This window comes from Mustelus asterias, chromosome 12, assembly GCF_964213995.1.
Source record: "Mustelus asterias chromosome 12, sMusAst1.hap1.1, whole genome shotgun sequence".
NCBI classification, from domain to species: domain Eukaryota; kingdom Metazoa; phylum Chordata; class Chondrichthyes; order Carcharhiniformes; family Triakidae; genus Mustelus; species Mustelus asterias.
The window spans coordinates 105,548,457-105,573,390 of record NC_135812.1 but is presented as its reverse complement, the minus strand read 5'-3'; the positions used below and the strand labels follow the sequence as shown (position 1 = coordinate 105,573,390).

The following is a 24,934-nucleotide window of genomic DNA, read 5'->3' as shown; positions in this document are numbered from 1 at the left end:
ACAAGCAACACTTGTTGCCTGAATCCAGACAAAAAGGACAGGGAAGCTCTGAAAGGGCCTTCTGCAACCATGGAAGCGGCAAGAGCCAGCAACTTAGGAAAATGCAGAGACAATGTCAAAACACCTAATGGTACAGGGGTTGGTAACAGACTAACAAATCTGCAGCCCAATGGAGTACACCATCTCTCATCATAGAAATCCTACAGTGCAGAAGGAGGCCATTCGGCCCATCGAGTCTGCACCAACCACAATCCCACCCAGGCCCTACCCCCACATATTTACCCGCTAATCCCTCTAACCTACACATCCCAGGACTCTAAGGGGCAATTTTTAACCTGGCCAATCAACCTAACCCGCACATCTTTGGACTGTGGGAGGAAACCGGAGCACCCGGAGGAAACCCACGCAGACACGAGGAGAATGTGCAAACTCCACACAGACAGTGACCCGAGCCGGGAATCGAACCCGGGACCCTGGAGCTGTGAAGCAGCAGTGCTAACCACTGTGCTACCGTGCCGCCTCATCTCAGCACTTGAGATCAGAGGAGACCAAAGGAGGCTGCACACTGTCCATAACACTTCCCCTTGCCCACCCGTGCCCTTTCCCTAGTCTGTGCTCTCTCAAACCTCTGAAAAGTTGTGGCATCTGTGGGTGTTGGGGATCAAGAAGATGAGGCACTGTTACAAAGAAATACTACAGAAAACAGGCGAAATGTCTAAACAATTCACCAAAACTGGGAACAATAAGCAAATTAACTGGTTTTCCCCTACATCCAAACAATTGGAACCGACTGTTCCAGCCTGAATTTTCCCCATCAGCATAACAGTGGTGTCATCTCCTGCTCTGAGCACTTGGCACTAATGGTCTTTGGGAGAATCTACACTAGGAGCACCGAGCAACAGCCAAGTCCCTGTGTCTTCCCCCAGCCCAACAATTGGAACCTACATTGCAATTTCTCTGTGAAACTGCAAATAGTCCATGGGAAGTCCGTGCAGTGAATGCAAGAATTCTGGGAGTGTGTACTGGGAAAGGCTGGGGTGACATTAAACACCTGATTCAGGGTCTCATAAATGGTTGTTTTGTAAAATATACATACAAGATAGCACAGAAAGGCACTGATTAAGATGGTACCTGACTAACAATCCAGAGTGTTCAAAATCCCACTCCCCCCAATAAAATAACTTTACAGCCAATGAAGTACTTTTGTGAAGTGCAGGCATTAATGTAAAGCAAGGCCCCACAAACAGGAATGCGATAACAATCAGATCTTTTGTTTGTAATGCTGGTTAAAGGATAAATATTGGCCAGGAGATCAGGAAACACATCCCTGGTATTGTACAAAATGTTGCATTTGATCATTCATGTCCACTTGAGGGGGCAGGGAGTGCCTCAATTTAACATCTCAACCAAAAGACAGTACCTCAGTACTGCACTGGAGGGCCAGCCTAGACTTTTGTTTTCAAGTCTCTGGAGTTAGCTCTTAATGTCCTCAAGGGCAACCAGGTGGGTCACAAAATTGGCCTTGCCAGCAATGCCCCACATCCTGAGACTGAACAAGGACATACACATGCCACTATCCACAATAAGTTACAGTGCAAAGCCAGACCCTATTGCATCAACAGTGTAATTGCACATTTGCAGGTATGTACTTTGTGTAGATCATTCATGTACAGCTTGCTATGGAGACCAATATAGAGCTGTGTGTTTTCACATTACTGAACCAATGATAGGTTTTTATGACAATGATGGTTTTGTGGATATTATTATTGAGATAAGCTTTCAATTATTAATTGCATTTAAATTCCACTAGCTGCTGTAGTGGGATTTGAACTCATGTAGTCCAGAGCCATGGCCTCTGGATTACTAGTCTGGTGACATTACCACTACACCACCACTGGCATGGAATGGTACAAATAGGCCATCTGTTGATCAACACCTTCCACATCACCCCTCAGAAAGGGTACTTATGATAGGGGTGGTGTAATACACAGCTGTTTATTCTACAACCAATGCTCCTGTGACTTGGCTCATTGGAGGATAGCCTGCTTTCTAATGACCGGAGGCAGCAGGCAAGTGGTCCCGTGTTCAAACTGGCCAGTCCTTAAGGGCATAAAAATCCAATTGCTATCAATGGACACACCTTTGAGTCTTTGGCGGAGAACATGAACCCACAATCTATGACTTGCTGATTTCTGGTAGTGTTGCTTGTGATAAGCCACAGGATTTGCTGTTTTGCAATGGAGGTAGTATCAAAGTGAGAGGGATAGTGTGACAGGAACTAAGAATGACACTTAACAGGGGCTACTTGTTGTACGTGAAAGCATTAATATATTATAGATTACCATTATCCTCCATTAATCAACTGTGGGTTATTACTGGATAAAACATGTAGGGCTGTCAGAATTCTGATTTAATTTGCTATCACAGATTAACCATACAAATAAGATATCTCCCCAATATCCATGCCACTGACCAAACAACAGAAATGGCATGACCCCACACACAATAAAAGTATAAGGACAAATGGCGGCACCTGGTACCTTGCAGTTGAGTCAGCGTTTACAAGTTATTCACTTCTAAAATGTTCAAATCACTCCATGGTCTATTTCCTCTCCAAATCTAGACCCTCCTTTAACCATCTTGAAATCTCTCCATTCCTCCCAATGTTAACTTCTTGCGTATCCCTCACTTCCTTCGCTCTGCTATTATTGGCTGTGCCATCATCTGCCTGAGCCCCATCTCTGGAATTCCCTCCCCAAGCCTCTCCACCTCCTTAACCTGGGCACACTGTCACTTTGAACAGGCTTTTTGGTTACTTGTCCTAATATCTCAAGCAACTTGGTGTCAAATTTTTCTGACTACGCTCCAGTGAAGCACCGCCTAACACTCTCCCAGCTTCCCACCCTGTGCTGTGGACAGTACAAGTGCAGTAAGGACCTGCCCCTCAAAATAAAACCTTAATAATGTATTAAAATACATTCTCGAAGATAGATACCTCCGAATACCCAACCAACTTTATTCCATGTAATTGATGCAAAACATCAAAATAAACTCTCCAAGTCTTTTCAATGATTGTCCCTCTTAGTTTCTCTCACTCACCAGTGAACTCTGAATATGATATGGTTGTGATTCTGTGGTTTCAAAGGACAGCCCAACATTTTTTTTTCCTGGGGTCTGCTGATTTTAATAACTGGAGTCACTTACACAAGACTTAGGGCTTAGGAATGTGCCAGCATGTTCTAGCTATTTTTTTTAAAAAGCCTTTCATGTTCCCATCCCCCATAGTGCTCTTGTGATTAGACCATGCAGGCTTGATTTAAGTGAGCAACACAGCTGCCCTAATAGTTAGCAGCACTTCCACTCATTCTAGTGGCTCCGAACCCTTTGTTACACTTGGACCGACTTACCCACTTTCGACCTCTGAAATAGCTCCACTCAATTCTCTCACAAACAACAGGCTTCTCTCTCCTACTGTGATGCATTCCACTATTTCACCAGTGATTTTGGCCGGGGGGGGGGGGGGGGGGGGGGGGGGGAAAGAGAGTGAGAGAGAGAGAAGAGAACATGAACACTACGAAGATATGAGCAAAGAAAGAGGGATAGAAGGGCCCCTTCTCTGTGAGAGGCCTACTGCAGTGTACTGTTGGGAGTTAACAGCATGACTAAAGTCTTAGGCCCCAGTACAGACTGACCTTTGCTGCAGGCCTTCTTTCAAAGAGCAGGTATTTAGCACAGCTGGGATCACATTCTTTAAAAGCATGCTAAGTTTCTGTCAGTGATTTCAATTAGAAGATAAAGAAAACGAAGAGAAAAAGAGGGGAGGGGGGAAAGAAACTGCAAGACTGCTGAAGAGGGACAAGAAAGAATTTAAATCTTGGGGCTAAATTAGTTCCACATGCTTCTGATGGACACTAAATTACAACATAAAAGAGAAAGACTTTTATGAAAGATTTAACTGTCTCAGATCAATCACTTCAAGTCAAGGAGTGTTGCTGATGTTCCTTTGTCCACCCCTGGAGTCTTCTGAATGAAGAAGGCCATAGTCTTTTGGTCTTTATCACTTTGTAATGAGTAATAGCCACATGTTTTGTAGTTAAAATAAAATAGCTCAAACTGATTAGGTAAAGGACCCCCCCTCTCTTTGGAGACAAGAAAACTTCCCATTCCAGGGGTTTGACACATCTGGAAGTGAAAGCTGTGTCTGAGCGGTTGTCTAAAACTTCCACTTTACTTAACATTGCATCCATTTGCATTGCAATTAAACCTCCCCTCTTCAAATATACGAGAACTCCCTCCACACTGCCTTTGCAGTACTACCAACATCTGACTGTAAACCCAATGAAGAACATAATTACTGCACCAATTCAAAGTTACACAAATTTAAATTCTCCTTTACTTTTTAAGCATAAAATCAATAAGTTCTCTTAAATACAGCTCATCTTAAGAAAACTGATTAAAATTGTTTTCCTGCGATTATGTTTTTTTTAACATGACCACATTGTGGTAATTGTACCCAGATGGGTTGATCGCTTCTCTGTTTTGCATCAGTTTGCCTATGAGCAGACTTTAAATGAAAGGTGGTGGCCTCCACTGGATGTTCTGCAAAGACATTCCACAAGATGGCCAATATTCAAAGTGTTTTCAGCTGTCAGATACCACTTGCTACATGACTTCAAGGAAACTGCTTGATGCTTCCCAGACCTTTCTTATCTCGTAGCTCAATGTAATACCACAGAAGTAACCTTTCTTGGATCTCCCCCTCTCTCTCTCTCTCTGCATTGTGTGTGGTATCAGTGCACCTCAGCAGTGTCTAAGCTGTGACAGTTACCCCGTCACAATGTGTCTCTCCATCTCTCTCACACGTGCTCACATTCATACAAACGGATGCTTCCCAAAATGAGAACATACGAGTAACCAGATCCAGCCCACTGTGAGCCAAGGGCATAATTATAAAAAATACAGAAAGCCTTGCCGTCTGCTGTTAAAACTGTTCCAAGGAAATACTGAGAGTGTCTGATCTATATTTTTACTGAGATGGATCTTTACTATAATTGAGGAACATTGCAACAAGCTGCAAGTTTACAATCTTGTCATTCAACCTCAGTAATTTAAGACAAACTTTGGTCCCAATAACTTGCACAAGACCAGCCTCACAAATGAATTCTTTGAGAGGACAGGAAACATGCAACCTGTCATCTGCTATTCGCCACCACTTTAAAAGCAGGGGAAGTATCCTTGATGTCTACAGAGAAGACTTAATGGGAGTCAGATGAGTCATCTGTGAGGAAAATTTAAAAAGTTAACTGAAATCAGAGTGCTGCCTGTTTGGAATTAACCCTTTTTTACCCTTGTACCAGCAGGTCCATAGTCACACTAGAAATGTGGATGTTCCTGATAGCCAGGACCTACCTCATTAATCAGATCGAATCAATGCATTGCTGCTTTATGGACCCAATGAGGCATTAGGTTAGTACAATACACTGGGAAACACCAAGAGAAAGAGGTTCTGGGGCTTACCCGTAACATTTGCCACTGCTGCCATCGGTGGAAGACCTCACTGAAGCGGTGGCTCGAAGTGCTCTGCTAGTCAATCCAACTCCGGGAGGGAAGCTCTTGCCTCCGAGGTCTGGGCACATCCATTCCTCCTCTTCATTCAGCGTCGGTAAGTAACCACAAACCACTTGTATACTCCCCAGCTCGCTGTTGCTGGCAAAAAGAGAATTCTCTCCCCCGGTCCTGACATACTGGAGATAGATATCTGATGTTAGAAACATCTGGTAGGAATTTTCTTCCATCAGGGTTTGGATCTCGGTCTGGGCCTGGTCAAACATTGCCGAGTCAATCTGCTGCTTCTTGATGCTGTCTTTGATGTAGGATTTGGTGGCTGCTTTCAGCTGCCTGGACACGGCGCTGTTCTCCACGTAGCGCTTGTGAATGGCTTTGGCCACTCTCAGCGTCTTGGGGTCTCGGAGGTCCATCTGCCTGAAGCCATTGCAGGCGAACCAGAAATCCAGGGTGTCCACGCCTTTCTCCCGCTCCAGGAAGGTGCGGAAGAGATGGGCTCCATCCTGGTCGCCCAGCAGCGAGTGCAGAGACTTGGTCCACCTGGTCAGCGGCGAGTCCGGAGAGGCACTGCCCTCGGGCTCGCCCAGATCGTCGTCCTCCCTCCGGGGGCTACAAGTGACAGCTTTGGGCTGGGGGCTTTGTTTCCGGGTGGTCTGGGAGCTGGGGGGCTGGCATCTGTCCCCTTCCTCCCCTGGCACCGGCGGCCGAGGGGCATCTGCTCGGAAGCTGCCGGCGTACGGAAGACAAGAGACCATCAGAGCGGTGCTCATGGCTGTGGCTGGGCCGGCTTCTCGCTTTCTCTTTCAATCGGCTTTGCAAAGCGCCTCTCCAGTCAGCAGGGGATCACACGGCCGCCTTCTGTCTGCAATAGAAATATCGATCTAATGAAACCCAGAGTCGTTCAACTTCAAACAGGACTAGAAGCAGAGAGAGAAAAAAAACCACACACACACACAGCAAGCAAGGCTTTTCAATCACATCTTTTGTGTGTGTGTTTCTAGCCGAGATATCTCTTCAAGCTAAACAAAAGTATCAAAAACCCGTCTTGAAGGTTATTGAAATGTGGAAGAGATATATAAAAAACACACACACACAAAAGGAAAGTTGTGGCTTTCAGTACAACTCTAGCCCAAAGTTTTTTTGTTGTTGTGTGGAGATGTGATTCTGATCAGTTGGTGGAGTTAGGATTTATACAGATAAAACCAACTGTACAGCATTTACTGTAACTTACACCCCCCCCTCCCTCCCTCCCTCTATCATCCACAATAAACCCAGAGCTCCCCCTCTCCCCTAACAGCTGCTTCTCATTTTTCCACACAAATTAAAAACACCTTGGCTTTTCCAGGAGAAAGAAGTTCCTTTGCACATAACTACAAAAAGATTGTTGGACGTTTAGATAATGCAATAATAAAAATTAAAAAAAGGGGGGGGGGGAGAGAGAAGACTCATGGGTTAAAACTTCAGTCTGGCAGCCAAATAAACTTTTACTTTATAAAACAAAAAACAAAAACTTTCCCTGCCACAGAACTAGCGATGAGATTGCATTGAGTCAGTGCAGTTGATATTAAATGTCTCAAAAATATAAATAATTCAAATTAATCGTGGAAAGCGACCCGAGCTAACTGCCCTAAGTGAAACATTACCATGGAGCCCCTCCTGGGTTACCATCAGATTAAGTTCTTCAAAAGGGAGAGACAAGCATCTCATCTCTCTGTTCAGAAAGCTGCTAAACCTCAGCAGAGACTGCACAAACCGAGAGTTACAACAGAAATAGCTTTCCCCACCTTCTGCATCGATTCGCAAGCACCACACTCTCTTCCCCCTCTCGCTGACTCTCCCCCACACACTCTCTCTTCTCCCCCCCCCCCCCCTTGCTGGGTGATCAGGCTCTGGGAGTGAACGCTTGTTTATTGCCCCCCCCCCCCCCCCGGGGGGCATCCAGCGTGAGTTCAAAGGGAGGTGGTGGTGGCGGAGCAGAAGCGAAAAAAAAAGCAAAGCGGGCTCACAGAGCCACCTTGCCAAATATTCCCCCCCCCCCCTTTACAGAGCGAGGAAAGCAGTCCCACTCTCCCTGTCTCTCTCTCTCCAGTCGCTCACAAAGCGGCCGTTCAAACCGCTTTCCCAGTTCAAAGGAATGTCAGAGTACATCAAAAGGACGGAGAGTGGCCATCAGCAGCAGACACAGGCTCAGAACTTACCATTCATCCATCTTTTACCTCCCAAACTGCCGAATTCTTTCCTCAAAAGACAGATATTATTACCCAGTCACCGTGCTGGAAGTGATTCGCGGTTGGCAGTGTTCATCTGGCTCTCTCCCCGTGTGTGAAGTCTCTTTCTCCGCCGTCCCCTCTCAAGATTGTTCGCCCTCTCTCTTTTCGCTGCTCCCTCTCAGCACCAAGTTACGTTTCACTCAAGTCATTCCACGCAGCAAATGTCCTCCCGGCTATTCCAGCACACAACACAACACACACTAAGCTGCGGTTAAAGTGTGGCCATCAAAGGGCTGAGCCGAGCGGGCAAGTCCAGCAAGAGAGATAGCAACACCAAGCTGCCAGCAAAGGAAAGCCAAGGGCACATCGGAGCAGGGCACAGCGCAGCGACCCCTCACAACTCCCCCTCCACACTGCTGACCGCCTCCTCGGGAATTAACTGCCCCAATCGCCTGCCCGGCTCCCTGTCAAGGATTTATAAACTTTCCAGGACCTTATCAAAGGGAATCCGTCTTCAGCCAACTCCCTGGGGGTGGAGACGTCAATAGTGACTGATGTGCCGCCCCAATCGCATTATCCCTTCGCTTCACAGTTGCTACATAAACTTTCATTACTCGCTGAAAGATACAATGTGAATATTCCGGGGCTGGGTGTTGCTTGCTGCTGCTGCTGCCGCCGCCGCCTCTCCTCAGCCTCTGGACAGGACTCCTTCAAAGTTTGACTTTTATTTTTTTGCACGCAATATGTGTGTGTGTGTGTGTTTGCGTTGCACTTTCAAACTGGCCCACAGGGACAGACACACAGACTCCGGCCTCCACTCTGTGAAGGGGCCTGTTTCAGGGACTTAAAGCGTGCAGGGCAATCGAAAACTTTTGAAGTTACTTTATGGCATCAACAGTCCCACCCCGTACTTACAGAGAGGCGAAAAAAGAAAGAACTCAATCCTTTCTGCCGAACTAAACCCGACATCCCACAATAACAATTGCACAATTTAAAAGATTTTAGTACAACCGTTTCAATGCTCTCAGAGAGTAAACATTAATTAACCCGCCTGGGAAACTTTGATTTTAAATTACACCTAACAGGTCTCTCTTTTTTGCATTGTCAAAACGTGGATTTGCATATCAAAGTTAGTAGAATGAGTTAATCATTTTCTTCCCCTTTTTGTCTTCAAGAAATTATCAGTGATCCGCACTTGAAACCCATCTGCACAAATCGTATTACAAAGTATGGAATTAAAAAGCCTTTTTTTTTTTTAAAAAAAAGCAATTGTTGCCTTTGATGGTGTTTGCCCTATTTAAGTGCAGCACGGTTATTTATACAGTTTGAGAGAGAGGTTGCTTCCAACACATGCAGACTTTTCCAATGTCTCAATGATTTCAGAATCCAACAGCAGTACGCTGGTATATATAAACAGGAATTTAAATAAAATTGCATTAGCCTTACCTGCAATATGAGTGAGCTAGTACCTTCACTTTAAAAGAAACTCAAACCAGGCTGGAAACATTGGAGAGAGTTTAGAAATACAATCAATAGTGGATTAATTTCCAAACCATGTACCTACCATCCCCACATCATGCCTACCGTCTATAGCAGGGTAAGCTTAGTATAGTAATATCTGAGCCATGCTAATAATAATATGTTAATATTTCTCAACTCCCATCACTATCAGTTGCAGGATATACAATCCACTTCAACATTGTGTAGATGCGAGATTAGAATTGGAATATCTACAGGAGGAAGATATTGGCTGCAGTTTTTTGATGATTCCCACATATCCAGTTCTCTGGAAACTCTGAAATATATTGAATAGGATTTTAGCAGCGAATGTTTCAGGATGCAGATACCTAACCGTTTTAAAGTGATGTCTCTTAAAGATCGATTTTTTTTTAAGCAGCAGGAAGTGAGACGTTGTGCCTTTAAATCGATTATCTATGTTAAATCGGAAGTGGTTAGTGAGGGGGAAAGCTTCTCCTGGTAAATAGCAGCGCAAAGGCAGGCAATCAAACATTAACTGGCAGGCACAGATTTACAGCCAGGACATTCAGGAGAGACCCCTGTAATCACAATGCAAATACCTTCTATCCCTGCACAGCCTTTCATTGTGCCGACTTTCCCCAGATTAAAAGAGAACACATTCTTTGGTCTCTTGGTGGGGGAGGAGGGGATGAGGAGTCTGGCTCCAACCGCTGGGCAAGCACTGTAGGCGGTAGAAACATGTAATCGAGGCCGCTGCCTCCTCCTCCCCTACCCCTCTCCAGGCCAGAGTCTGAATGTGCTTCTGTGCAGAAGTACAGCTTCATTAACACAATTCATTATAATTACAACGCCTTCCTTTTTGCTTAAGGATATTCCTGCTTATAGTTTGATATACAGTTATTTCTTTGAACATATTAACACCCAAATTAGGTAATTTTTAAATAAAATTAAAGCAAATTACTGCAGATGCTGGAATCTGAAACAATATAAACCCGAAAATGCTGGAAAATCTCAGCAGGTCTGACAGTATCTGTGGAGCGAGCTAATGTCTCGAGTCTGGATGACTTCTTCAGTGAAGGTTTACCAGGTTGATTCCGGGGATGGCGGGACTGATGTATGAGAGATTGACTAGGTTAGGATTGTTTTCGCTGGAGGTCAGACGAATGAGGGGGGATCTCATAGAGATTTAGAACATTCTAACAGGACTAGACAGGGTAGATGCAGGGAGGATGTTCTTGATTGTGGGGCTGTCCAGAACCAGGGGTCACCGTCTGAGGATTTGGGGTAGACCATTTAGGACGGAGGTGAGATATTTCTTCACCCAAAGAGTGGTGAGCCTGTGGAATTCATTGCCACAGGAAGTAGTTGATGCCAAAACATTGAATGTATTCAAGAGGCGGCTGGATATAGCACTTAGGGCGAACGGGATCAAAGGGAGAAAGCAGGATTAGGCTATTGAGTTGGACGATCAGCCATGATTGTGATGAATGGTGGAGCAGGCTTGAAGGGCTGAATGGCCTCTTCCTGCTTCTATCTTCTATGTTTCAGAGCTTCCATAGGTAATATTTTTATTTGATCAGGGGACGTTGGTATTGCTCACTACGCCAGCATTGATTGCCCATCCCTAATTTCCCTTGCACTGAGGGGCTTGCTACACAATTTCAGAGGGCACTTAAGAGTCAACCACATAACTGGGTCCGGAGTCACATGTAGGGCAGACCAGGTAAGGACAACAAATTTCCTTCCCTAAAGGACATTAGTGAACCAGATGGATTTTTACGCCAATCAACAATGGTTTCATGTTCACCATTACTGAGACTATCTTTTAAATTCCAGATTTATTAATTATATTTAAATTCCACCAGCTGCTGTGGTAGAATTTGAACACTTGTCCCCAGAACATTAGCCTGGACCGCATGGATTAATAGTCCAGTGATGTTCTTGAACATCTGCAGTTCATGTGGTGTAGATACACCAGCAAAATGTTAGAGAGGGAGTTCCAGAATTTTGACCCAGCAACAATGAAGGATGGCGATATAGTTCCAAGTCAGGATGCAGTGTGGGAAACTTGCAGTTGGTGGTGTTCCCATGTATCTGCTGCCCTTGTCCTTCTAGGTAGTCCAGGCAGTGGGTTTGAAAGGTGCTGCTGAAGGAGTCTTGGTGAAGCAGGCTGTAATTCATTCTACAGATGGTCCACACATTGACACTGTACGCAGTGGTGGGGGAATGGATGGTGAAGGTGGTTGATGGGGCGTCAATCAAATGGGCTGTTTATCTTGGATGGTGTCCATCTTCTTCGGTGTTGTTAGAGCTGCACTCATCCAGGCAAATGGAGTATATTCCATCACATTCTTGCACCTTGTAGATGGTAGACAGGCTTTGGGGGATCAGGTGGTGAGTTACTCGCTGCAGAATTCCCAGGCGCTGACCTGCTCTTGTAGCCACAGTATTTGTATAGCTGGTCCAGTTCCATTTATGGTCATTGGTAATCCCTGGGATGTTGAGAGGGGTGATATGCCATTGAATGTGATGGGGCAATGGTTAGATTCGCTCTTGTCGGAGAAAATTATACACATTACATTATACACATACATAATGATGTCTATTGTCCCAGTGAATTTTTATGAAATAGATTCAACGTTTGAAAAATTAATTTCAGAAACAATTTTCATAATGATTCCAACACTCCTAATTACATCCCCAAAACAAAAATTAAATGGTAGGTTTTAAAAAACAAGCAATAATTAGAACCTTTACGAAATCCCCTATTGATTCTTTTTGTTTGAAATCCCTGATTTTGTTATATATATATATACGTGGAGCGCTTTAAAAGTATTGTGAAGAAAAGTACAATGCTGTAATATACTTCCAAGCATGTAAAATAGTGTGGCTATTATCGTGTTGTTCATGAAAGGAAAAGCAGGGAGATATTTTCACTGAAATTGCAAGCAGAGCTTAGTCAGTGGATTTATTATGCCTGTTGAAACAAGTTTCCAAAGCTCCCTTCACTCAACAATTGTTTCCCTGACATCCTTGGGGGTAAAACAGTTTTACGTCAGGGCGTGGGTGTGTTAAGTTATCTGCCTCAATACAAGTTTTACAGAGGAAGCTGATACATTTATTGCAGTGAAGTACTCACCTACAAAGTTCAGTAAAATAACTGGTTCCTGAAAGCTCTGATGTCAGGAAGTAACACAGATCTTTCATTCTTTCTTCTGCAGTGTTTAAGGTCCTAATAGCAGAGTTTCTTTCTTTTCTGATTTTCTGCTCTTTTCTCTTGAGGGTGTTAACTTATCCCTCTGGATATGGCTGCATGATCTCTTCATCCATTGGGCTTGGAAAGTTGCTGTTGGACATGCCATTGGAATGTGGGGGGGCATCACAGCCAAGCCTGATCCTGCCCCCACTCAACATCCATCTGGTTGTTTTATCCATGAGAATTCACTGGGTAACAATCTGAAAGAGGTCACTGGGTAACAATCTGAAAGAGGAACCCTTGGCTAATTGCCCTCGTAGCCCCAGCCATAATGTAGTCTCTCAATTACCCTCTGGCTGGGATCAACCACCTCAACAAACTGGGACTTGTTTGAGGTGTATAACTTACTGCTACACTAGGGGATAACTTTATCCAGGAACTACTACATTACGGGATATCTTTACCCAGGAAGCCACTGAGGCAGCTCAATAGTAGAATCAATAACACATCAGTTCTACTAACAATACTCAACCACAAACTCAACTTCTCTTCCTTTTGGAAGACACATTAAACAAAGATAACATCGTTTGCTGGAACAGTTTTCGCCTCTTGGAGATGAGTTCAAATCCAGCTCAAATTGACAAGTTGAAACTTCTGCCATTTTCAAGTCAGTTCTTGGGGCAGATGGACAATTGAAATCTGCTCCCACTTTGAGACTCAGCTTGGCAGTCTGGGTACAAGGATGGTCATTGTGGGAAATGTTAGTTCTGGTAGAGTTGAGAGTGCTCTTAGGAGGTTTGGTTAAGGGAATATTTCAGGCTAAGGTCCTGTATTGCCTTTATTTGTCTCAAAAATATTCCTGGTTGTATATGAATGAATAATATATATACTGTTAAAAATCTAAGTCTAATATGCTAAAATAAAACTTAACCTAACCACAAATGGTCTAATTGGGCTATTTCCAAGGTTGGATTGTCACAATTGTTTGCAATTTATTTCAGATTTCCAGCACCTGCAATACTTTATTTTTTTTGCAGTTTAGTGTTGGGTTTCAGATATTCTCATAGCTCACAAGAAACAGCACCAGATATGGTGCAGACGCTTTGATCAGCAGGGAAGCAGCTGGGATGTAAAAGTCAAAAATCTATTTTATACAATCAATTTATATTTCCTCAAAACAAAGAAAAATAAAAGAAGTAGAACTTTCATTTGTAGTGTACTTTTTGTAATCTCAGGACATTCCAAAATACTTTACAGCTAGCGAGGTAACTGACGTGTTGTGACTGTTTGAAACTCAGTGGCTAACTTGTGCACAGCAAGCTCCCACTAATGGATAATGACCAGAGCATTTGTTTTTTAGTGGTCAGCTAAGGGATAAATCTTTGCCGTGACAGTAGGATAAACTTTCCTGCTTTTGTTCAAAGTAATGCCACTGGAACTTTTACCATCACCTGAAAGAGCAGACGGGGTTTCAGTCATTTCATCTAAATGTTGGCACTTCTGATAAAACTGCACTCCCTCAGTACTGCACAGGTGTGCCCACTCCAGCCTCTATGCAATTAAATAAATAGGGAGAGGAAAGATTCAATAAATACCAAAATAATACTGCCCTGAATGCTAGATGTGTTTTAAAATACATTACTGTGGCAAAGTAATAGAAGTTTCACACTGCATTTAAACTGTGCAGTAGCTGACCTGGGAATGATCAAAATGACTCTCGATGTAAAAGTATGAAAGTGCTTTGTTTCTCAGTGTCGATAATTTTCAATTTGCTAAGGACAACTCACAGCGATGTCTACTGAACAGCCCGTAAATAAAAAGCTCCTATTCCATTGCTGAGTTCCCAGTTTCCAGGTGTAGGGTAGACAGGTGATATACTGAGTGCTGAGTCTGTACTTGCATAGTGACTGCCCATTTGATGGCATGCTTCCTAATATTCTGCTTAAGTTCTTGATGTAACATACTAAGTCGAGGCAGCAACATTGGAGTTATTCAAAATAAAGATGAAGAGATGGGAAACGTAATCTCACAGGGATGTGTTTTGATAAACTAACCTGACTTTTCTCAATCCTGTCTGCTCTTTGAAGGCATATGATTAACTAACATATTTCAATGAGTTTGCTTCATGTTTTTTGGGTCTGTTGATTTATGTCAGATGTTGGGTGTATATTTGTGGGTTTGTTGGTATATTTTCTGCTTGATGAGCCGAATGGCCTCCTTCTGCACTGTAGGATTTCTATGATTCTTCTATGAATGTGTGGTCAGTTGGAAGAACTCTTGCCTCGGCTGCACTGTTGGAGGTGAGTCCTACCCCAGGACTTAAGCACAAGAATCTAGGTTGATATTCCTGGGCAGTACTGAGGGAGTGCTGCACTGTTGGAGGTGAGATCTTTCAGAAGAGATGTCAAATTTAGTCCTATGGGTGAATGCTTGGCCTTTCTAAAATCTTTCTTGGATGACAAAATAGTCCAAATTTAAGTAAAACTTGTGACTTATAAGAAAATCAAATAGATCTCTTCATGCTTCAGAACTCATCTGAAGAAGTTTGATGAAAGGTCATAAACCTGAAATGTTAACTCTCCCTTTCTCTCCACAGAGGTGGTTGGACTTGACGAGTTTTTCCCGCACTTTTCTTTTGTTTCAATAAAAGGCTTTCTTTCCTTGGTCTCATGTGTGACACCCAGGACCAAGCTGAGGTGGATCTGTGGCAAAAAGGTGTTACGGTTTTGTGGGAGAGGGTGTGGAGGAGACCGAGACATCTATAACTGACTGGTTGCTCAATATCCTGGAGAGGGGAACCAGCCTGACAACGAGCATGTCTCTTTGCCAAAGTTCCTCACATAGGGATCAGAGATTGTTGGAAGCAACACCAGCAGCAATTTGTACTTATTGATTAGTTAAGCAAAGCATGTAAGGAGTTATTAGGACGGGTGACCCAAAGTTTGGACAGAGATAAGTTTTAGACAAGCATCTTGAAGGAGGAAAGTGATACAGAGTCGGAGAGTCTTAGGGAGGGAATTGATGAGCCAAAGGGATGAATCGGGGACAATGAAGATGCCTTGAACTGGCTTTGGACTTGGATGTCTGGAACTCTGGGCTGTTTGGCACAAGCTGTTGTGTACAGACATTTGCTCAACCTGTCGGTCCAATTTCTCTGCTGAAAAATGGGAAGCCAGCATTACCTGATTGATGGGAGTGAGAATGGGGCGGCACGGTGGCACAGTGGTTAGCACTGCTGCCTCGCAGCTCCAGGGACCCAGGTTCGATTCCCGGCTTGGGTCACTGTCTGTGTGGAGTTTGCACGTTCTCCCCGTGTCTGCGTGGGTTTCCTCCCACAGTCCAAAAATGTGCGGGTTAGGTTGATTGGACATGCTAAATTAACCCTTAGTGTCCCAGGATGTGATAGGTTAGAGGGACTAGCAGGGTAACTCAGCGGGGATAGGGTCTGGGTGGGATTGTTGTTGATACAGACTTGATGAGCCAAATGGCTTCCTTCTGCACTGTAGGATTTCTATGATTCTTCTATGAATGTGTGGTCATGGTAATATCAGTTGGAAGAACTCTTGCCTCGGAGTCAAAGGATGGGGGTTCAAGTCCTACCCCAGGACTTAAGCACAAGAATCTAGGTTGATATTCCTGGGCAGTACTGAGGGAGTGCTGCACTGTTGGAGGTGAGATCTTTCAGAAGAGATGTTAATCCAAGGTTCCTGTTAGCTGAAGGTAAAGGATCCCATGGCATGACTTTGGAGGAGAGCAGGAAAGTTCACCAGTGGGTCTTGCTCAATATTTATCTCTCAATCAGCATTTCTAAAACAGATGACCCAGTCATTGTTACATTGCTGTCTGTGGGAGCTTGCTGTGTGAAAACTGGCTGCACCATTTGTACATCATAACAGTGACTTCACTTCAAAATTTGTTGGATGATTGTGAATTAATTGAGGAAAAAGAACATAATTTATTAAAACCAAACTGTGCTTAACTAACTTGATAATTTTTTTAACAAGGTAACAGAGAGAGTTAATGAGTGTATTGTAGGTGACATACGCCAGAATTCTACCATCCCGCCTGCCACGGGAATTGGAGGGGGTGAGGAGCGGACAATGGGAAGGTCCATTGACCTCGGGCGGGATTTTCCAGTCTTGGGTCGAGCGAGGCCGTAAAATCCCGCCTATAGTGTCCACGGATTTCCAATAAATGTTTGATAAGGTGACGTATAAAAGGCTTGTCAGCAGAGTCAAAGCTCGTGGAATGAAAGGTAGAATGGCAGCATCAATCTGAATTTGTTTAAGTGACAGGAAACAAAGGAAGGAGGTATAAAGTGGGGTTCTGCAGGGATGGATGTCTATATTAATGACTCAAACTTGGATGTGCTGGGCACAATTTCAAAATTTGATGATGAGACAACACTTGGAAGTACTGTGATCTGTGAGGAGAATAGTGATAAACTTCAAAAGGGCATGGATAGGCTTGTGAAATAGGCAGACACATTGAAGATGAAAATTTTAATACAGAGATGTGAGAAGTGATTCACTTTGGTAGGAAGAATGAGGAGAAGGAATATAAAATAGATACAATTCTAAAATGGATGCAGCAGCAGAGAAACTTAGCAGGGTATATGTACACGAATTGTTGAAGGAAGTATGGCAGATTGAGAAAGTGGTTAAAAAGCCGTATAGAATCCTTGGCTTTAGAAACAGGGACATAGAGTACAAAAGCAAAGAGGTTATGGCGAACCTTTATAAAACTTATCCCTCAATTGGAATATTGCTCCAGTTTTGGGCACCACACATTAGGAAAGATGTGAAGGTATTAGAGAAATTCATCAAGCCTCCTGAGACAACACCTTCCAAACCCACCGCCTTTACCATCTAGAAGGACAAAGGCAGCAGATACATGGAAATGTCACCACCTGCAAGTTCCCCTCCAAGTCACTCACCATCCTGGCTTAGAAATATATCGCCATTCCTTTGCTGTCACTGGGTCAAACTCCTGGAACTGCCACCCTAACAGCACTGTGGGCATACCTACGTCTCATGGACCACAGCAGTTCAAGAAGGCAGCTCACCACCACTTCCTTGGGGGCAGTTAGGGATGGGCAATAAATGCTGCCTAGCCAGGACCACAAATCAATAAAAATAAATGAGATTGCAGAAAAGCTTTATGACAATTGTTTTAAGGATGAGGGACTTACAGTTGAGGATAGGTTGGTGAAGTTGAGGCTTTTCTCCTGAGAGAAGAGGAGGTTGAGCAGAGATTTGTTAGAGGTGCTCAAAATCTTTAGGGGTCAGGAAAGAGTAGTCAGGGAGAAACTGTTCCCATTGGCAGAAGGGTTGAGAATCAGAGGACACCGATTTAAGGTGAATGGCAAAAAACCCAAAGCTGACAGGAAGGAAATCTTTTTATATGCAGCAGATCTGGATTGCACTGCCTGAGCCTGTGGTGGAGGCAAATTCAATCATGGCTTTCAAAAGTGAATTGGATAATTATCTGCAGGGCTATGGGAATAGGGTAGGGACTGGCTGAGCTACTCTGCACGGACATGATAGTTGAATGGTCTCCTCTGTTGTAACCATTAGTGGGACCTCATTGGTTGTAAAGAACTTTGGGACATCCTGAGATTGTGAAAGCCACTAAATGCAAGCATTTCTTTTGTTTCCATATATCCAGGGCATGGCTGCCAACCATAATTCGTCTTCAGAGGAGCAAGTGGCTACAGTGGAATTTCTAGAACTCCCATTCAGTGCGGACAATGTGCCTGTGTTGTGATCAGAAGGATGGTAACAATTGCTCACGTTTTGAATCAAGTTGTGCTTCTAAGCAGCTCTGATGAAGGGTCACCCAGACTCGAAACATTGGCTCTATTCTCTCTCGACAGATGCTGAGACTCTCCAACATTTTCTGTTTTTGTTTCAGATTCCAGCATCCACAGTATTTTGCTTTTATCCCAGTGCTTCTAACCATGGATGCTCATGAGGAGTTTCTGTTCTTCGCTTTGCTATGAGTTACAGTGATCAAGTAGAGACTATTCTCTGGGGGAAGGTGGGGTGAGGTGATGGAGTGGTTATTGACGGTTTTTTGGCTGTCAGTGGTGGTGGGGTGGAGGGGAAGTCAAATTGGACTCAAAAAGAATGCGTGCTGGTGGAAAATGGGAAACCTCTGTGATAAACTTGATAATCCGATACCTGAATCAGGTAACTCTGGTATTGTCATTGTTCAGTCAGCTGACTGCACTGGAGAGATGGACATGTTGCTGCAAGCTGGGAGTCTTCCTATTCTCTGAAAGGCAATGTTGCATGAAGCGATGACCTTGTTGGAAGAGCAGTGAGAATCTCACCAGTGTTTAGCTGGTTAAATTCCAAAAGTACGTGATGTAGACTTCTTTTAAAAATGGCAAGGCCAGTATTTATTGCCCATCCCCAGCACCCTTGAGGAGTTGGCAAAGCTTCATCATGAACTCCTGCCATCCGTGTGGATGGTTCCAGGATTTTGACTGTGTGAGGGCGAAGCAATGACTTGTTCAAGTCAGGATTGTGAGTCTTTGTCCTTGTCCTTGAGCTAGTGTATGTGGGGGAGGGATGCTCTGTCAAAGAAACCTTGGCAAATTGCTGTGGAGCTTCTTATAGATGGTACATACTGCTGCCATGATACGCTTATGGTGGAGTGAGTGGATATCAGATCAATGGATGGGCTGCCAATCAACTTTTGTCCTGGATGGAATTAAGCTTCTTGCATGTTGTTGGAGATGAACCCATTTAGGTAAATGTAGAGTATTCCTTCACACTCTTAGTTTGTGCCTTGTATGTGGCGGAGAGACTCTGGGGAAGCCAGAGGTGAGACACTCGCTGCAGAATTCCCAGCCTCTAACTTGTACTCGTTGTCAGGACATTTATGTGGTGGCTCCTGTTGAATTTCTAGTCAGTGGCAACTCTCAGGATGTTGGTGGTGGGGATTTGGGGGGTTTAGGTTGACGCTAATTGTGTCATTGAAAATCAAGGGGAGGTAGTTCGATTTGCTTTTGATGCTGCTCAGTGTCTGGCTCTTGTGTGAACATGATTTGCCATTTAGATATGTGCTTATAGGGCGAATGTGCACTCCACAGTGTGCAATCAGAAACTCTATCTGTAGACTCCTCATTAACTTGAGTTGGAGACCCTTCAGCATGCGATAGGTTCCCGAGCATCTGAGATACCTGACTGAACAAAAAATATTCACATTAGCACCCTATTTCTCAAAACATTCATTTCAAAACCCTTCTTCTTGATTACGGTTCCTCCTGTAGGATATCCCACAAGACCTCTGCAACCTCCAACAGTCCTGTTCTCCACTTAAACCACACACTGATATTGCTCTATCCATTTGTAACCCTATCCTTCTGCACAGCCTCTGAATTAAAAGGTTATAGGTTCAATTCCTACTCTAGAGACTTGGGCTCATAGTCTATATTGACACCTCAGTGCAATACCAGGGGTGTGCTACATTTCAAAGGTGCTGTCTTTCAGATAACATGTTAAACTGAAGCTTTGTCCAGCCTCTTGGGTGAATGAAGAAGATCTGACGGTACTATTTCGAAGAAAAGCAGGAACGTTTTGCCTGGTGTTCTGGCCAATGTTCATCCCTCAACCAACATCAATTATAAAACAGATTGATTATCTGGCCTCACCTTGCTGTTCTTGGTTGCTGGGTGCAAATTTGCTGCCATGTTCCTACAACAGTGACCATGCTTCAAAAGTATTCCTGAGGTTGTAAAATGCTTTGAGATGTCCTGTGTCTCTGAAAAGTGCTGTGGAAATACATGTAATTTCTTTCCATTCTATCTCACCTTTAATCCTGAGAGTATCTGAAACCCCTCTTCCCTGTGCCCACTTTTCCTGCCATTTAAACCTTCATTCGTTCATAGTTTCAGCTGTAATCCCCTAAATTATATCTTCAGCTCCACTCATGGTCTTCTCCTCCTTGAGAAGCACCCAAGAACTCTTGACCGGCTATTGTACAAACAACAACTGGTCCTTTGCACATCAGAAAGTTCTTGGGTGATGAGTTGGTGTCATTTTGATGTAAGATGGTAAGTTTAATAGAGTGAATGTTAGTGAGCTTGCTGGTGTACGTTGTGGGGTTGTTGCCCTGTGCCGATGGGTTTTCTGGTTTATATTGTGTTCATTGATCTATGTTAATGAGTTTGTTGGCTTATATTGGTGGGATACCTGGTGTATATTAATGGGTTAGCTGGCGTATATCGGTGAGTTTGCTGGTACATGCTGGGTGAATTTATTGGCGGATATTGTAAATGAGGAAGATGGTGGGAGTGGGAAGTGTCTAGTCATGATGCTCCTAGCTATCATGATGTGTTGGGAAGACTTGATGCACCAACTGGTCCTTTTCTGCTTTTCAATTTCATATGAAGAAAAACTGTATTCAAACACTCTTAAACATCCCTGAAACATTTATGTTATATAAACAGAAAGAGCGATGGTTCAAAATGACGTAAATAATGTTGGAAGTCTAAAGTAAAGTTTATTTATTAGTCACAAGTAGGCTTACATTAACACTGCAATGAAGTTACTGTGAAATTCCCCTAGTCGTTACACTTCTGGCGCCTGTTCGGGTCAATGCACCCTAACCAGCACATCTTTCAGACTGTGGGAGGAAACTGGAGGAAACCCATGCAGACACGAGGAAAACATACAAACTCCGCACAGTGAGCCAAGCTGGGAATCAAACCCAGGTCCCTGGCGCTGGGAGGCAGCAGTGCTAACCACTGTGCCACTGTGGAGCAGCTATATCTTAGTTGGAGTTGGCATTGGGGAGGGAGTGTGCAGTGGTTGTGGGGGGGAGGGGTGGATTGGTTAGGAGGGTGTAGCTGACATGCTTGGCAATTAAGTGAAGACACTTTGGCTAGAGTTGTGTCCGGACTCTTGTCTGAAAGCCATTGATCAGTTTCTCTGCCAATTACTTCCCTGGTCATTCTTTCACCTTGAAGGTTAAACTGCTCTGCTCATTGTCTGACCGTAAACGACCTTTCCTTTTGAAGTGATTATCCCTTTATCTATGGTGCCGATGTGGATACTGTGGAATTTTGTGCCATAATACTGGAAATTGAAAGCTGAAGGTGTGAATGCTTCTACTAACTGCTGTAGTTTTATATATAAAAAAAGTGTTGCCTGCAGTTGAACCAATAGAAGACAAAGGATAATGTTCTAATAATTACTAAAAGAAATGACAATAATTTAGCAGCAATGAGAGAACACATAAATACAGTTGTCAGACTCTCACCCGAGGCCCAATGGAAAGTAGCCTTTTAAGCCAAAGAGATACAATTAAAGTGTAAAGAATAGGCCTTTGATGTTGGCCTGGAAGTGGGAGAAACACTCTCAGTCAAAAAAAAAGGCTTTCTGTCCAGTAACATTGGTTACAGACCGTTAATAAGATCACTTTGAAGGGCTGAGGATGTCTTGCTAATCTGCCAATGTAAAATGTTAATGTTACTACACTGGGAAGAGCTCAAACCTTAAAGGTCATCGTGTTACGGCTGTTCCAAAGCAATTCCTCAGGGATAAAACCCTTTATATTAGCACTAACTCAAGGCGAAAGGTTTTCTTTTAAGGTACTAGTAAAATTAATTGGTCCATCATTGAGCAGACTTAAATCCAAAGTATTTAAAAATTATATGAAGTTTTTTTTTGCTCTTTTGTAGCTTTTCACCACCTCTCTCTGCTCCTCCTATACAGCTCTGCAGTTGTAATCTTCACCACAATTGAGAAGTGAGGGAATAGCCAATTCACAGAGAACAAGGGTAAATACAAATGAAATATTCTGGCTCATCTAGCTCATCCTTCCATAGAAACCTACAATTTCTTCGTTCTATTATCTGATATTCTAGTATTTTAATCAGGACCAATGGTCTACTTGCTCTTGGCTGTAGTATTTTCATTCAGTTGCCATTGGGGCTGCATGGTGGCACAGTGGTTAGCACTGCTGCCTCACAGTGCCAGGGACCGGGGTTCAACTCCTGGCTTGGGTCAATGTCTGTGTGGAGTTTGCATGTTCTCCCCGTGGCTGCATGGGTTTCCTCCGGATGCTCCGGTTTCCTCCCACAGTCCAAAGATGTGCAGCTTAGGTGCATTGGCCATGCTAAATTGCCCCTTAGTGTCTCAGGATGCATAGGTTAGGGGGATTATTATGTGGGGTAAATATGGAGGTTACGGGGATGGGGCCTGGGTGGGATTGTGGTCAGTGCAGACTCGATGGGCTGAATGGCCTCCTTCTGCACTGTACGGTTTCTATGATTCTATGCTACTTTGAGTGGACAAGTTGGTGCAAGTGTAAAGAGAAAACGACGATACTTGTACTGACTTTAAATTAGCGTACGGACTTACCACTTATTTCTGAGTCCAATTTCAAACAAAATAGCCATGTCACACATCCTTTTCAGCAGCAACTCTTTGCCACTGAGTTCCAGAGTGAATAATTGCCTCACATGATGCAGTGTGAAACAATTCTATACCAAGAACAAAAATGGTACTTTGCCTGTATAATTAAGTGAGAAGGGATGAACACTGATGAATAAATGGTTATTTTCAAATTGTGGTTTGGGTGAGTGGTGGCTGTTGGTGTGGCTTGTTTAATAATCCAGCTCACTGTTAACAAATGAGTTGAAAGGAGCTGGATCCATACCAACAAATCCTAGTCTCTTACACACCCCCGATTCCCATCACTCAACCATCTGCAGCTATGCTTTTAGTTACTCTGGCACGGTGGTACAGTGCTTAGCACTGCTGCCTCACAGCGCCAGGGACCCGGGTTCGATTCCCGGCTTGGGTCACTATGCGGAGTCGGCACGCTCTCCCCGTGTCTGCATGGGTTTCCTCCGGGTGCTCCTGTTTCCTCCCACAGTCCGAAAGACGAGCTGGTTAGGTGCATTGGCCATGCTGAATTCTCCCTCAGTGTATCCGAACAGGCGCCGGAGTGTGGCGACTAGGGGATTTTCACAGTAACTTCATTGCAATGTTAATGTAAGCCTACTTGTGACACTAATAAATAAACTTTAAAAAATCTTTACCTGAGTTTTGGAATTCCTTTCCTAAATCTCTCCACAACATCTTTTTGTGTAGCTCATTGTGAAATGTTGTCTGATCATGCTAATGTCATGGGATGTTATCCTATGTAGAATATGCCACATAAATACAAGTCATTATTATTGAAACGGACAAGACTCTTGAGGAATATAAAGATAGCAGGAAAGAGCTTAAACAGGGACTTAGGAGGGCTGAAAGGGGCCACGAAATGTCCTTGGCAGGCAGGGTTAAGGAGAATCCCAAGGCTTTTGATATGTATATAAGGAGGAAGAGGGTAGCTAAGGAAAGAGTGAGTACACTCAAGGACAGTGGAGGGAATTTGTATGTGGAGCCAGATGAGGTGAGTGAGGTCCTTAATGAGTACTTTGCATCAGTATTCACAAAGGAGAAGGATGTGGTGGATGGTGAATGTATAGAGTGGATAGTCAGAGTCTTTTTCCCAGGGTTGACACATGTTGAAGTAAAAAGGGCGGAGGTATTGGAGGTTTTGAAAAACATTAAGGTGGACAAGTCCCCAAAGCCAGATAGGGTCTATTCCAGGATACCATGAAAGGTGAGGGAAGAAATTGCTGAGGCCTTGGCCAAAATCTTTGTATCCTCTTTAGCCACGGGCAAGGTACCAGAGGATTGGAGAGAAGCTAACATTGTTCCTCGGTTCAAGAAGGGCAGGAGAGACAATCTGGGAAATTACAGGCCTATGAGCCTTACATCAGTGGTGGGGAAATTATTGGAGGAGATTCTTAGGGACAGGATGTATTTACATCTGGAAGAGAATAGGCTTGTTAGCGATAGGCAGCATGGTTTTGTGAAGGGGAGGTCTTGTCTCGCAAACTTGATTGTCTCACAAACTCATACACATAAAAAGCCTTTGAGGAAGTGACAAATAAAATTGACCAGGGCAGGGCAGTGGATGTTGTATATATGGACTTTAGTGAAGTCTTCAATTAGGTTTCCCATGGCAGGCTGATATGGGATCCGAGGCAGTCATATGGGATCCGAAGCGAGCTGGTAAGATGGATACAAAACTGGCTTGGGCATAGAAAGCAGAGAGTAGCAGTGAAGGGTACTTTTCTAACTGGAGGTCTGTAACAAGCGGTGGTCCACAAGGATCAGTGCTGGGGCCTTTTTTGTTTCTAACATATATAAATGATTTGGAGGAAAATGTAGGTGGTCTGATTAGTAAATTTACAAATGATACAAAAATTGGGGAGTAGCGGATAGTGAGGAGGATTGTCAGAGGATACAGCAGGATATAAATTGGCTGGAGACCTGGGACGAAAGATGGCAGATGGAATTTAACCCGGAAAAATATGAGGTGATGCGATTTGGAAGGTCTACTGCAGAAGGAAAGTATACAGTAAATGATAGAGCTCTTAGAAGTATTAGCATATGGAGGGATCTAGGCATGCAGA

General features: G+C 43.8%; 1 protein-coding gene across 1 annotated transcript in view; it reads right to left on the bottom strand.

Annotated features, from left to right (window-relative positions):
- axin2 (axin 2 (conductin, axil)) overlaps positions 1 to 7,937 on the bottom strand; it is a 33,649-nt gene extending 25,712 nt beyond the window's left edge. The window contains exons 1-2 of the mRNA XM_078225814.1: positions 7,764 to 7,937; positions 5,518 to 6,427 (exon numbers count right to left, since the gene is read on the bottom strand). Of these exons, the coding sequence (XP_078081940.1) occupies positions 5,518 to 6,335 (818 nt within the window). The 5' untranslated portion in view covers positions 6,336 to 6,427; positions 7,764 to 7,937. The remainder of the gene's footprint in view (positions 1 to 5,517; positions 6,428 to 7,763) is intronic.
- Between the last annotated feature and the right edge of the window lie 16,997 nt (positions 7,938 to 24,934).